General features: G+C 37.5%; 3 protein-coding genes across 4 annotated transcripts; 2 read left to right on the forward strand and 1 right to left on the reverse strand.

Moving 5' to 3' along the window:
• Window positions 1-746: 746 nt before the first annotated feature.
• On the forward strand, window positions 747-4,560 carry LOC103452984 (E3 ubiquitin-protein ligase MIEL1-like). The gene is made up of 12 exons (XM_008392508.4): window positions 747-1,439; window positions 1,552-1,639; window positions 1,756-1,812; window positions 2,001-2,033; window positions 2,151-2,228; window positions 2,439-2,482; window positions 2,574-2,614; window positions 3,391-3,473; window positions 3,570-3,661; window positions 3,747-3,816; window positions 3,948-3,989; window positions 4,146-4,560. Exons 1-12 carry the CDS (start codon window positions 1,390-1,392, stop codon window positions 4,269-4,271), a joined length of 804 nt encoding a protein of 267 aa, XP_008390730.2. The 5' UTR covers window positions 747-1,389; the 3' UTR covers window positions 4,272-4,560.
• A 658-nt stretch (window positions 4,561-5,218) lies between these two features.
• LOC103452983 (uncharacterized) lies at window positions 5,219-9,031 on the forward strand. Of its 2 annotated transcripts, none has more exons than XM_008392506.4 (11): window positions 5,219-5,670; window positions 6,074-6,184; window positions 6,268-6,422; window positions 6,510-6,603; window positions 6,695-6,765; window positions 6,854-6,960; window positions 7,135-7,256; window positions 7,435-7,523; window positions 7,966-8,025; window positions 8,386-8,490; window positions 8,607-9,031. In XM_008392506.4, the coding sequence occupies exons 1-11, from the start codon at window positions 5,499-5,501 to the stop codon at window positions 8,724-8,726; spliced, it is 1,206 nt and encodes a 401-aa protein (XP_008390728.2). In that variant the 5' UTR covers window positions 5,219-5,498; the 3' UTR covers window positions 8,727-9,031. The 2 variants fall into 2 exon arrangements, with proteins under 2 accessions (XP_008390728.2, XP_008390729.2); XM_008392507.4 differs by having other exon boundaries at window positions 5,286-5,670; window positions 6,074-6,172.
• Window positions 9,032-10,177: 1,146 nt separating this feature from the next.
• LOC103452982 (CASP-like protein 1E2) lies at window positions 10,178-13,108 on the reverse strand. Its single transcript, XM_008392505.4, has 2 exons — window positions 12,345-13,108; window positions 10,178-10,733 (listed from the first exon to the last, which is right to left on the reverse strand). Exons 1-2 carry the CDS (start codon window positions 12,590-12,592, stop codon window positions 10,394-10,396), a joined length of 588 nt encoding a protein of 195 aa, XP_008390727.2. The 5' UTR covers window positions 12,593-13,108; the 3' UTR covers window positions 10,178-10,393.
• Between the last annotated feature and the right edge of the window lie 1,762 nt (window positions 13,109-14,870).

Below are 14,870 nucleotides of genomic sequence, written 5' to 3' on the forward strand. Positions count from 1 at the left end.
GAATATGAAGCTCTGATAAGTTCGTTGATTCAGAATAATTGATTAAGTTAGGAGATGTTTATTTGATGGACGTGAATTATTATTCTAATGTATGGCGCTAGATTGATAATTTGATAGCATAATATAATAAAGTCCTACGAATTGGATAAGAAATAAATATAGTGACTCAAGCAGCATGGGAGTCAAACAAGCATGGGGAGGAAGGCTACATAAAATGATAACTTATTTCTTGCGTCTATATCAAGGCAATTGAGAAAGAGTGAGAGGGATCCTTTTCTGTTATCAAACTCTCCAATCTATGATGTCTTTTGTAAATTTTATTTATTGTGTATTGGCGTGTGACATGCACAGATGTTATAGACGTTGAATATAGTCAAACATTTAGTGAATGAATCAAACAAATCTTTTGCAACAACGAGAATCCTTTTGATTTTAGACGTTAGTGTATACTATATATCGGTGCATATTAGAAAATTTTATCTATTAACAAGTGATATTATTTACACAAAAGAGAGGAGGTAGGTTTAACCTCATAATAGACTAGTAATAATGTGGTTCAAATTTACTTTTGACGGGAATCGAGCCTAAAAATCTCATATATTAACAAACGATATTATTTATACTAATGAGAGGGGATAAACTTAGCTTCATAATAGATTAACAATAATATGATTCAAATTTATTTTTGACAATAATCGAACTTAAAACTTCATCTATTAGTATTGAAGATTTATTCAGCTGCAACTGGACTTTGAAAAAAGAAGAAGAAGAAGAGCTGCCCGAGTTTCATTTAAGATTTCTTGATTTCTTGATTTCTTGATTTCTTCATTCAAGGGGCTTCATTCTCTCTCTCCATGAAAAAGAGAAAAAGGGGAAACAGGAAGGCTGGGGGTGATATAATTATGCCTGGCAGGTGTTCGTTAAAATGCCCACAGGAGAGGACTAGGAGGAGGACAGGATTGCTCTTGTTTTGGTAAGCCTGCTGCCTCTCGTTCTCTGCAATCCGATTCGCTAATCTCGCGGCGCCTGTCCTCTTCCCTATCAACGGCCACCAGCAACTGCCAAGTTGCCAACCCCACCTTATCCTCTCTCTCTCTGTCATATCTGTCTGTCCAAGTGGGTAGCCGCAAAAGCAACCATGGCCGTTACCAAAAACAATAAAAACAATATTAAATCTTTTCCATCAAAACTCTATTATTTTCCATTATTTTACAGCTTAATCCTTCAAAAACCAGAAAATATTGACTATTTTAATGGAAAGGGGACCCCTTTACTCTACGTGATGGCTCGGGCTGTTTTCAAATTGAGCCAACCCATCCTTCCCAAATCAGGAAACTTTCATTCATTCTTTAAGCCTTCCCCTCTGCAATTCCTCCTCTTCCAACTCTCATGGAAGGCTCAGCCGATGAACGTCTCGAGTTTGGGAAGATGGGTTACGGGTAATTTGCCATTCCGCCCTTCCCCTTCTTCCTCGAATTTCTGCGAGAAATATGAATTGGGTTTTCGTTTTTATGGCTGATTGTTTCTGGGGTTTTGTTTTTGTTTCTGCAGATGCAAGCATTACCGAAGAAGATGCCAGATTCGAGCTCCGTGCTGCAACGAGATCTATCCTTGTCGCCATTGTCACAACGAAGCCACGGTATTGGTCACGTTTAACTGTGAAAAAGCATGTCAAATTTCAAATCGTGACATTGGTGATTGGTCTGTAATATATATCTAGCTGTTGATTCATCTGGGTTTGTTTGATTTTCTCAGAGTATGTTGAGCAACCCCTTTGATCGGCATGAGCTCGTTCGCTACGATGTGAAACAAGTACGTGACATTATATCATACTCTCTGTTTGTAATTTATGTATTTTTTGGTTTGACAAAGTGATGTTCTAAACTACTCTAATTTATGAGGAGGGAGGTTCGAACTTTGTATGTGACGGTATTCGTTTATAATTTCTGTCTTTACTTTCCTAAGTGTTCTCATTGTGCTTATTTGTGTTGCTGTTTCAGGTTGTTTGTTCGGTTTGTGACACAGAGCAGCCGGTTTGTGTTCTTACTTCTTACTGTGTTGGTTCTAATCAAAATTAAAAGATGGAACAAAGAAAAATGTTGTCTTGGTTCTGATCTTCTTGAATATCTAATTATCTATGTCGGTTTTAGGTTGCACGAGTTTGTACAAACTGCGGCGTCAGTATGGGGGAATATTTCTGTGACATTTGCAAATTCTATGATGATGATGTAAGCTAACTTCAATCTCAAATTCAATTATCGTACCTGGATTTTTGAAGAGCAAATATTTAGTTGAAAGTCTGTTATTTTGGCTTCATTGATTTATCAAACTTTATCTCGAAAATAACTAGATTCAGATTCGATAGTTGGTTTTTGATCTGTATATAATGTTGTTGGTTTCCTCCTTTTTGAAGTAAGCTTTCCTTTTATGTGTTGCAGACCACGAAAGAACAATTTCATTGTAATGATTGTGGGATCTGCAGGTTAGTACAATGTCAGAGTTTATTTCCTTCTTCTATATGGCTCATTTTTGTCATATAATTTCGTGTATCTGACTTTTCATATCTAAAACAGAATCGGGGGTCGTGACAAATTTTATCACTGCAAGAAATGTGGTATGTGCTTACAACCATTATGGCAATTTTGTTTCTGAAATTGGAAACTTCCCTTCTTTAATGAACTTCTTGCTATCAGTTATTCTTTGGATCAATTAAATCTATACTTTTTAGTTTCACCTTTTGGTTTACTGAGATCTGTCCATTGCGATCGAGTTCTGGTGCTAATTTAAGTTTTGGAAATCCAATGTTGGGTTTACATACCACCAATCTTCGATTAAACATCGTTCTGATTCTACGACAGATTCTCATTTTTAGGAATTAAATTGTGGAACCGAATGCACATTGTTGCCCTGCACTTAACCTTGTATTTGTACCCCGCATTTGGTTTGAACTGTGCTCTCATTTATAGCATCTTATGCATAGATTGAGTGCTAGAGAAAAAATTTAGGTCGTCTATTCATCGAATGTGAGCTGTTTTCTTGCATTAAAGATGGGTCCTAGCTGTTCCTAAAATTGTCATATGTGTGCACTTCCCATCATCTTCCGTGAACTACAACTTAAGTGATTGCTTTGTTTTAATTTGTCGATATATTATAACTACTATACCATATTAGATTTTATTTTCGATGAGAAGTTTCTCCTTTCTATTAGGGTGAGTTCTTTGTGCATAAAAATCAGCTATTCATCTTGCTTCACGAAAAATCTTTTCCAGTTCAATGGGAATTTCGCTTTTGAGTTTTGGAAACTGGGGTGGATGGTGAAATTTTTTTTACTTTGTAACATTAATGTTCTGGTAAAAGTTCAGAATATAATGATGCTTTATATTTTTTCAGGGTCTTGCTATTCAAATGGCTTACGTGATAATCACTTGTGTGTGGAGAACTCCATGCGGCATCACTGCCCTATTTGTTACGAGGTTTGTGTTGAAATGTCAGTTGTAGTTATACAATAATAGGAAACCTTTGCTGTGCCCTAACTAACAGTAAATATTCAATCATATTGTGTTCTGTAGTTCCTTTTTGACTCACTGAAAGAAACTACTGTAATGAAATGCGGGCACACAATGCACTGCGAATGTTATAATGAAATGATGAAGCGTGACAAGTAAGTGGCATGACTTTAATTTCATTAGTTTACTATTCAAAAGACGATTACTTGATTCCTAACTCAATCTGGTTAAACGATTCAGATATTGTTGTCCGATATGCTCCAAGTCGGTGATTGACATGTCCAAAACCTGGAAGAGAATAGACGAGGAGGTAGGCTTCTCAAGTTCGAGTGTAAAGTGTTTTGCAGTTAATTCACATTTTGCGTTAGTTCTTTAGTTATCTGGGTTATGTGATGAAAATGAAGAGTTCATACTAATTAGTTGACATTTGCACACTGCCAGATAGAAGCAACTGTTATGCCTGAGGATTACCGGTATAAGAAGGTGCGTACTTCTGTCCATGTTCAGGCCTGTTTTTTTTTTTTTTTAAAAAGGCCTCTCTGGTGTAAACTCCTGAATATCCATTCCCATGTAACATTATGCCTCACGAATTCGGAACTATTTACCAGTACAAGTCTAAGAAGCAATGTTAATTCACAGGTATGGATCCTGTGCAATGACTGCAACGACACTACCGAAGCCTACTTCCACATTATTGGGCAGAAATGCAACCACTGCAACTCATACAACACACGCACGATTGCCCCACCAGTTCTTCCTCAATGATATCATCGAGTCTGGTAGTCGCAGTGAAAGCTTGTATCGTTAATGGGAACTTGATTGTTATCCTCCAATTGATTCTGTACCATTACTTTGTGATTCAAATGATTGTAATGTTGAAACGCGCCCATCGAACGCTTTCCAGGCCATTCTTCTTCTTCTTCCGATTTATATGGTTAAAAGTTCAAACCCAGGTGTGGTGACTGTTGAGTATTGGGTTGATGTAAACATTATATGTACTGTAATTCAAGGGAATGATTTATGGACCAATGAAATGTTTGCCACATGATAATAACCATGCCCATCTTGCTTTCATCTCTTCACATTGCCTTACTTTGTGTAGCAACTGTTCAATTTTTACACAAGCGATACTCGGGAATGGGGAGTCGGATCTAAACATCTTGAACAAGAGTGAATGATCTTAACGAACTTGCGACCGTGCAATATGTGCAACATTAGAGAGGCCAATATAAGGGTCAACTTTACTTTTGATAGTCTTAAATAATGGAGAAAATGTGAGCATTGGATCAGCTCTCTCTGTATTCTTTATAGTTTTTGGGGTGTTGGCTTGCAAGTGGCAGGTCAAGGCTAATAGTACTGAGTCGTTTTCTCTCACATTGTGTGTGTCCCGTTATTTTAGATCCTATTGTTCAACAAAAGTTAAATTGCTAAGTATCGTTACATTACAACCGAACAATGGATGATTACAATTTTCTTAGATCACGGGTCTAAGAAAACACGACTGTACATTACATTACACATTGCAGTTTATTATGAGATTAATCTCTCTTATGAGAAAATGATAATTTACATGAAATAAGTTCATTTAATAATAATAATAAGTCTCTATACGTGCATTCTTTGTATCGTTTCAATTTTATCGAATGTCCCCGTCTCCTATACGTATACCTGTTTTGAAAATTACAGTCTCAGAAGATGTATTTTTAATTAACACCTGTGTGTTGGGTGCGATGATTAAAATTACGGGTGTATATAGCAAGTAGCAACATGCGAAGCTCCACAGAAACAACTAAGCACCGCCGTTGCACATATACAAGCTCCTCTCTCTACCGCCCTCTTCCCTCTAAACCCTGATCGTTCAGTGTCTGGGCTTTAGCGCGCGCGATCTCTCTCTCTCTCTCTCTCTCTCTCTCTCTCTCTCTCTCTCTCTCTTAAAACTCGCCGAGTTGAATCAGAGCCTCCAACTCGGCGTCGACTCGGTCCTCCAACGCCATGCAAGTGATCTCCAACACTCGCAGGCTCTCCAGAGCTTTCAAATCTCCCATTTGTATCAAATCCGCCGACCAATTTCTCTCTCCCGATGCCCGAGTCGTCGAAGCTCCTCTCACTTCTCTCCAATGGCGGAACCTCGGCGCCGGCTCTTCCCAAACGGCCTTGTTCTCTGGTAATCTCAGCATTTGCTCATCTAATTCTCACTTGAAAATTCAATTCTTTTCTGTTTTTGTTGAAATTTTAGTGCATTATCTTCTGTTTGGTAGCCGAGAAAATATCTGGAAAATCAAAGATGAACCTTTTTTCTGGAACTGAGGAAATCTGAGCTTAAAAGGAGTAAATTTTTTTTTTTTTTTTTGTGACCATTTTTGTTAATTTCTTGTATTTGGATTTTGTTTCAATAGTTTATATTCTGTTTGGTTGCTAAGAAATATGAGGAATGAAAAGAACAGAAAAGCTCAAGTTATGAAATAATAGTTTTTTGTTGGGTCATTTTTCTTAGTGAACTAAGCAAACAAACTAATTCTACATGATGAAATCGATAGTTTCGTAACTTGAGATGCTGAATTATGTAGGCAGTACTCGTGGTCATCTTTTGCCGATGGAACAACATTCAACTTGTGCAGTGATGACATTGAGAGCGCCCTTTTCTTCTCAAGCGAGTACCATCGAAGGTGGTTCCACAGGTTGTAGTTTTGCTTGGGCAGGAGTTGGTTAAGATTGTTATTTAAGTTCATTTGTTGATATTTGCTTTGCTCGTTGGGTGCAGAGGCTGTGAAGGAGCTGTATGATAAAATGTTGCAGTCTGTTAATATAAAACGATCGATGCCCCCTAATGCTTGGTTATGGTCATTGATTGAAAATTGCAAAAAGGAAGGAGATATTAAGCTTCTATTTGACATCTTGCAGAACCTTCGAAGATTTGTTAGTTCCTAAATTTTTAGCTCGAATCTTCTGAGCGAAGTGTAATTTGTTTCTGTTGACAGTTGTATGATTTGGTTCTGATTGCAGAGACTGTCAAATCTTCGCATCCATTCCGATTTTAATTGCAATCTTTGCCGAGAGGTTACTAAGGCGTGTGTTCATGTGGGAGCTCTTGACTATGGTATGCTATTAATCTGATTCTTAGACCTCAAGTTAGAGTTATTGATAGGTCTACACTTTTGGGAAACCCATGCATGTATCTTACATTGCAGGAAAGAAGGCCTTGTGGAAACATAACGTGTATGGATTGGCTCCTAGCATCGGATCTGCGCACCATTTACTGGTACCAATGAAATTGCGCTTTGACTGTTTGGGTTTCTCTTGTACTTCATCTTTGTATGCAATCATTTCTAGCTGTAAATTGGATGCAGTTGTATGCTAAAGAACGCAATGATTCTAAACTTATGGTGGAAGTAATGAAACTTTTGAAGAGGAATGGCCTACCATTGCAACCTGGTACAGCAGATATTGTTTTCAGGTATCTAGGTTATAAACTAGGATTGCCTCAGTAATGCTCTTCTTTCTTTATAAACAATTGCTGTGAAATAAGATAATCATTACAAAAGGTTATAGCTTTCAGTAGGGTTTTGTTTTTAGTTTTTTAATTGTTCTTAATAAGATCCTAAATCTGTTTTGGGTTGACCGTTTGCAGCATTTGTTACAATACTGATAATTGGCAGTTGATGTCTAAGTACTCAAAAAGGTTTGTCAAAGCTGGAGTAAAGCTACGTCAAACTGCTTTTGATCTATGGATGGAATTTGCTGCTAAAATAGGTCTCCACAAAATCACAGTTCTCTTATATTGTATTACACCAAATAATGTTCTTTTTCTATTGTCATCCTCAGCCATGCCAGTACTTTAGGTTATGCTTTCTTTTACTTCACATGAATATTCTCCTGTTTCCTGGTATTTAATTTATTATTTAAAGAATTTCTAGTTTCTCATTTGCAGGAGATGTTGAATCATTGTGGAAAGCAGAGAAGCTAAGATCTGAATTGATGAAGCAGCATACTGTTGCAAGTGGACTTTCATGTGCTAAGGTATTGAATTTGAACCTTACATACACACACGCCCCAACGCAAAAGTTTGATACCTATTTGTTAAAACAACTTATAGATGGGTCCAGTTAAGCAATGGACTGAAGATGGAGGATTCTACAACCACATATGGAAGAGAACCACTCAAACCTGGTTATAGCCGTTTAATTTAGTCTTGCACTGGTTAAATGGATTCTAAGAAACTAGAATCAACTAGCTCTTGGTCTAAGTGGTATTCCTTTTCCAATGTTGGAGGAAGCCTTAAGTTCGAAACCCCTCTTTTCTTAATAAGAAAATAAAATAAAATAAAGAGAACTGAAGGTAGAGCTTTGACTCAGCATCTCCAGTTAGAGCTTTGTCTGGGTTGAGTCGTTTGAGTAATTAGTTTCAAGTTTCAACCAACTACCCTATGCTTTTTAATTTTAATTTTTTCAATTCATTGCAGGGTTTTCTGTTAGAACGTAAGCCCGAGGAAGCTGCTTCCATCATTCAAGTTCTAAATCAGGTTTGGTTCCTGAACATACTCATACTTTATACTTATCATAGGGAGAAAAAAGAACTTTCTAGGTTTTGATACCTAATTTAAATTTGACCCTTTTGGGGAACTGCAACATATTTACACAATACTAAGAATTCCCTATGTTGAATTGAAAAGCATAGGTTGAATTGAATTGAACTTTTATATATCTGTCCACCCACTGATACATGTTTGACATACAAAGAGGGAATAGTTCCTACACTGGTTTTTCATGAAGTTTGAGTTCCATTGTTAGCTACAGGGGACACAAATTTTGGTCAAACATGTTGCCAATGATCTAATATTATGTTTTCCTATTTGCTGGCCATTGGGATTTCTCTATGCCAGATTTTACCTGATACAAAGAAGTCCAGTATCGTGGTTGGGCTTGAAAAGTTAGTTAGTGAGTGGCCCTTAGAGGTTATTAGGCGCCAGAAGGAAGAGGACAGAAAGGTATGCCATTTATGCAGTTGTCTTTGAAAAAAAAAGAAAATTAAATACCTATGCAGCTATGGTTGTTCAATTGTCCGTTTGAGAACTCAAGTTTACTTGGTTGTTCCCATGTCCAGGCATTAGCTACATCTTTGATCTCTGATATCCCTACAATGGTTAGTTCCCTATCAAACACGGGCTTACAAGTGAGCATAAACATTGATGACCTAACCAGCAAAGAAGGTATTCTTTATTGAACTCCGGCCTGTAAAAGAGAGAGAACCATGTTTTTCTGCCATGGTTGATGAGCATTCCAGAAACCCGCCCTCCTTACAAAGGCACTCCCAGCTTTCTCAATGGTTCGTTAGATTATAACAAATTTTGTTATGCTGGTCATTTGATTGGATTTGATTATACTAGTGCTTTTGTATCATTTCTAATGTTTTCATGTTGAAACATGGTTTTGGTTGTGATATGGAGGGATATTTTCCGAATGTTAGTTTAATTTTATACTATCTCTAGCACTCTAGCTAGATCTTTCTAGCAAGAGGATAGTTCGAAATTTCTTAGTAATATTTTCAGAATTTAAACATGCTATTAGAACATCTTAGAAACGTGAAGACCATCTCCCTGTTTTCCAGTTTAAAGCGATTCTCTTCTTTTCTTCGGTCTGAACTCAATGTGCGTGAATCTGACTTATACACTCTTCTTCCCAACGGAGGGAGTGGAGAGTATACTTTCCCATGTTTTACACACCGGAGTACTGACTGCTACAATTTCGATAGTTGCAGTCATTAGCCCTTGTGCGTGAGATCTGACTGTTGATGCTAAATTCGGAAATATTGCCCACACGAGTGGGCGACTGGATGTAGCGTACATCTTACATGAAAAGGGAGAGTTTACAAGCAGCTGCCTATCGTTCTTTCTTGCGCCTTAATCGCATGCACTCCTTGACCACCGCCTTTCCATCCTCAGACCGGGATCAGGAGACGCCTTCTAGATTATTGCACGGAGGAGAATACATAGTGACTTTCTCTATAGGCACTCCCCCCTACCCAAGTACATGCCTTCCATGGACACAAGAAAGTTAAGTACTTTCCTACTGAAATACTCAGTACAATCCGAATTTAGCATGTCTGTTCAATGTGAAGTTGTTGACCTGTGCGCTTCCGGACCCGCATCAGCTGTTGTCAGTTGTCAACGTGTTTGCTTCCGGATGGATCAACAAGGGGATTTTTTTAACATGACAAATTTGCATTTAAAGAAACTGAGAGGAACCTTGCAGATGTCGGTAACTTGGATTTCGGTTGTCCTGATCAGTCTTGTCCCACTTTGTTGGGAACCAAGCAGGTGCTCTCGGTTTGAGCAGGCAACCCATCTCCTTCATTTCTCAACTCGCCAAAATTAAGTTCTCGTACTTCGACTCAAATGCTTCTCATATTTCAATTAACCTACTCCCATTAATGTTTCAAATTGAAATTAGTCTTCAAATTAAGTGTCGCATTCTTGTTTGATTTTTTGGTTAGAATGGAAGGGAGTCGAACTTATTCTGGGTTTTTACAAAACTTCGCCCTAATCAACAAATAAAATTGAATTAATGAAATATTAAAAAAAAAAGGATAATTTGTATATAGCCTTGTATAACCTTTTTGTTTCCTTGCTATCTCCTCTTTTGTTCCAAATATCAGAAGTCTATGGAAAACAACTCTTAGCAATAGTACTTCCAGAAATATTGGTAAAGATCATTTGGACAGGATATAAATTACATGGAGTAGTAAAGATGGAATCGAATTCCATTATTATGCGCGCGCGCGTACACACACACCCCAAATTGGCTAGTACGTACTTGACAACATGAGCAATAAAAATTACGTTCTACCTCTACAGGCATTGTAAATTAGAGGGTTCCGAGCAGACTATTATTCTACATAGACCTCCTGCTAAGGCCTAGAACAGCAAGCACAACTAGGAAGAAGAATGCCAGAGATCCAAGGAAGGACAGGGCGGTGGAGGCTGCGACTAGGTGGCAGAATTTTCCGAAAACGTTGCAGACCTTGTTCCACTGCACACGTGTATTCCCTTGATACCCCATTAGGCCAATTGCCCCGGCAGATCCAATGGCGGAAAAGAGCAACGCCACCATTGACAGATCGAGCACGATGATCACCAGCCCTAACTTATTCTTCGTGCCCCGATTCGCAAAAGAAAGGACTAGGGAAAATGCTGCATATGCGCATGCTATGGCGTCTGCTGCCACAAGGTACCTAGCACATATTCAATCTTGGTAAAATTAGTTGCTTAAACAATTACTGCAGAATTAGCAAAATAATTATAAAAAAAATTTAGTCAAGAAATAACACGCGTAGGTAATTTAGGATACAAGTATACTAGTCTAGACTGAGGTATCCAGGACCATGCTAGCTAGCTGATTGAATTTTTGCGAGCGAAAGTGGTTGAGGTTATTAATTAAGTGATTAAACTTTTTCTTCAACTTAATTTTCCTGTCACAACAATACAGATGGAGTACTGATGACAAGGGACCAGGGAGGATTCCGTACTTACGAGGGACTTGTAAAGTCTTGTCCTGACTTGATACCTCCATGTACATGTGGAGAGGAATACTACCAGATTGTAGTTTTACTAGCATCTTGCATAGGTGAAAAACTTATATGACACATGTACACTACTACGGTGACATCGAAAAAAAGATATATATGAGTGTTTGTTATATCCTTATTTTATTAACAAGAGACGTCATATGATGATATACCGGTATCATATAAGTTGTTCGCCTTGCATAGAGAATTATACGTACTCAAATTCAGGAAAAATGTAGCGGAGAATTTTATTGAGATAAGGCATGGCAACGGACTGAGTGAGTGAGCCATATGAGTTGGGTATAACTTTGAAGCAAAGATTATCTTCCACTACATCAATCTTCATCTATGACTCGTGTTCTGTTTGATCTGAGAAAAGACCTCGTTTATGACAAAAATTATATTCTTACCATCTATTTATTTCATCTCTTTAATAGAGATGAAATCCACACATGTTAATGAGTCTATCTTTATTAAAAAGATCACACAAATAGACGGTAAATCTAGCATCACTCTGTTTACAATTTCCACATAAGCCTCAATTTGTATGGAATGAACTCTTGTTTTACGCAAAATAAATATATAAATAAATGCATGTGTTCACTGCATTAGTAACACCACGTGGAAAAGTAACCATATCAATTTGAATAATGTATGGTATTGCTTTCTTGCTCTACGTTGATAGATATCTCGTACATTATGTTTGACGCTGTTAATTTGGATCACACAAATACATAAAATTTCACATAGTTAAAGATGGAAATTTCAATTTGTTGCCAAGCATAACGTATACTGCTAATTACATATACAAAGAAGATTTTACCTTAGTTTACACATAACATACTAGATTGTCTAACATAACATAAGCTTTTACTTTTGACCACCTATTTAAACAAAACTTCACCTAATTAAGGTCTACCCGATTAACAGTTTGGCAACATAAATGTCTGACATAACTTGAAGGTTGATGAAAGAATACAAGTGATGCATCAAAGGATTTTCCTACCCGTTATATTGAACTCAAAGACTATGACACACATATGTTATCCACAAAATCCATAGATTGCTTGGTAATGTATTTATATATCTGGACATTCACATGTAAGTTTCCCATAACATTACACTTTTAGAGGAAAAGTTTGACAACAAGAATTTATTTATTTATCTCTTCAATTAAGCTTTTGAAGTAATTTTGTATAAAACTTAGAGTTGTCGGAGTGTTTTTAAGTTTAATTTACTATTAAAACTTGTCGAAAGAGAGAGAGAGAGAGCGCTCACACAAAAGCAGATAAGTAATGCCACTTAGCCGTAGCAGGAACATCAATAGGAGGCAAGGTTGGGATGAGCTTCAACGATACAATTTCGGTTTGCTTACCGACTCCAAGGACAATAGAAGCCGTAAGAGTTAGCACCAAGGCCAAAATCCTCAGAATCGACTCACGTGTCCCACCTCCTCTTTGGTTTGCTATCTTCACTTCCTTCTGCTGTTCCATCCCACTATTGCTCCCAATGTACTGGCTCTCCATATCAAAAATCCAAAATACAAACCCAACTCAGAGGTCTTCCAGAGACTCAGAAACTCAAGAGAGAGATAAGAGAGATGAGGAGAGGGGATAGAGAAAGAAGAAGATAGCCTTTAAATAGAAAGAGAGGAGGGGAGAGAGAATAATAAAGAGAAAATTGGATATTGGTCTTTGGATTTTGGATTTTGGTTTAATGGGGTTTTGGTTTCTGAATTAAAAATTTAGGAGTATTGATTTTTGAACTTATCATAATGTGAGAAATGATCATTTTGAGTAACAACCTTCGAAATTTCGTTAAAATTATAGGGTTTTTAGGAGAAAATAAGAGACATAAGTTCTAATAATTACCCCAAAGATTATTACTCCATATTTTGACAAATTCAAGAATCAAAATACTCATGAATTTTTAATTCAGAAATCAAAATTTAAAAATTTAGAAACTAATGCTCCAACTATCTAAATAACAAATATTGGCCTCTGTATGAAAGGAAAGTTAGCGGTGGGAAAATTAAGCAGGGTTGGGTCTGTTTGAGGTGGTTAGGGAGGAGAGGAGTGAATAAAAGGGGTGGGGGCCATGTGAATGAATGCAAATGACAACTAGTGTCCGTACACACACACACGTCTACGTGTGCATGCTCGAGCTATATTGCTACGCATATTTTTCCAATATGTATGTGGTCAGAAATCCCGGCGCCATGTTTATCGAGCAGCTTTTTTCCGGTAGTCAAATTATGTGTATAGGACCAGCGCAGATCCAGAGAAGTTCAAGATAACTTTTGAATTTTGATTGGTTGGCCAAGTGGCAAGAACGAACAGTGTTGCGTGATCTTTAAGAATCTAAACTCAATCATACCAGCTATGTTCGATTTCTCTCATGTGTGATGCCTTAATTTTTTAGAATTAGTGATTGTTTATAAATAAGTAGACGATTTGATTTGATACAGATGATTTACGGGTAATTACATGTTTGATTTTAAGGAGGCTTGTTGTGTTTTAAGTTCTTATTAAGAATTATTCATGCAAAAAAATATACCAAATCAAAAGTTGTCTAATTCTTTGATTTGTAGTAATTTTATTTTAACTTTATTTCAAAAAGATTGTTGTTTTACGCTTTTAAAACGATTAAAGAAACTTATATATGTTGAGAGTTGTCCCACATCAGTGAAGGACAAGGTTTGCTATGTGCTTATGTGATCTTAAGTTATTCCTCATATTGCTAATTGGTTTTATGGTGGAACCTCAATTTCATCATGGTATCAGAGAGGGTTGTCCTCTATGAAGCCGAACGGCCACACGCGTTCCACGTCACCCAGTTGTTGTCCACGTGTAGGCTTGAAAATCCGCTACATGTGCGGGGGTGTGTTGAGAGTTGTCCCACATCGGTGAGGGACAAGGTTTGATATGTGCTTATATGATCTTGGGCTACTCCACATATTGCCAATTGGTTTTGTTTGTACCATACTTGACCAATTCTGAAACTACTGAGCACTGGTCAACGTTATACAGTCAAGGACCCAGAAGAGTTTCCCTCTAACCAGGAGGCCAATCATAGTGCGACACGTGTCGACATCAGAAGCCAATCATAGCGCCACACGTGTCAACATTAGAAGCCAATCACAACACGACACGTGTCAATGTCAGAATGAAACTAGAAACTTTCTTCTATAATTTCACAATATTTCCTAATGTCATTTGTACTAAATCATTCACTTGTACTCACTAAAGGAGAGCTTGAACCTATGTACTTGTGTAAATCCTTCACAATTAATGAGAACTCCTCTACTCCGTGGATGTAGCCAATCTGGGTGAACCACGTACATCTTGTGTTTGCTTCCCTGTCTCTATCCATTTACATACTTATCCACACTAGTTATCGGAACAATTTAGCGAAGGTCACAAACTTAACACTTTATGTTATACCAAAGTCCTCATTGATTTTGTGCATCAACATTTGGCGCCGTCTGTGGGAACGACACTTATTCCCACTCTCTGCAGCTTTGTTAAGCTGGTTTCTACCATTCGTACACTTTCTTTTAACCAGGCATCCCTTTCCAACATGGAAAGCAAAGGAAGCCACAATACACAAAATGACACCCCTTTTGCACCTTGTGTGAAGCAACGAAAGAAAGAACAAAAGAAGTTTGCTCTTCAGGCTAAAGTCAATGAGCTGGAGGCTCAAAACAACAAGATAGCGATGAAGAATGAGATCCTTTAAGAGCAGTATGAGAAGGTCTTCGAGATGCTCCACGAGGCTAGATATACTAAAACACACGAGCTCATC

The sequence above is a fragment of the Malus domestica genome, chromosome 13, assembly GCF_042453785.1.
Source record: "Malus domestica chromosome 13, GDT2T_hap1".
Taxonomy (NCBI): Eukaryota; Viridiplantae; Streptophyta; class Magnoliopsida; order Rosales; family Rosaceae; genus Malus; species Malus domestica.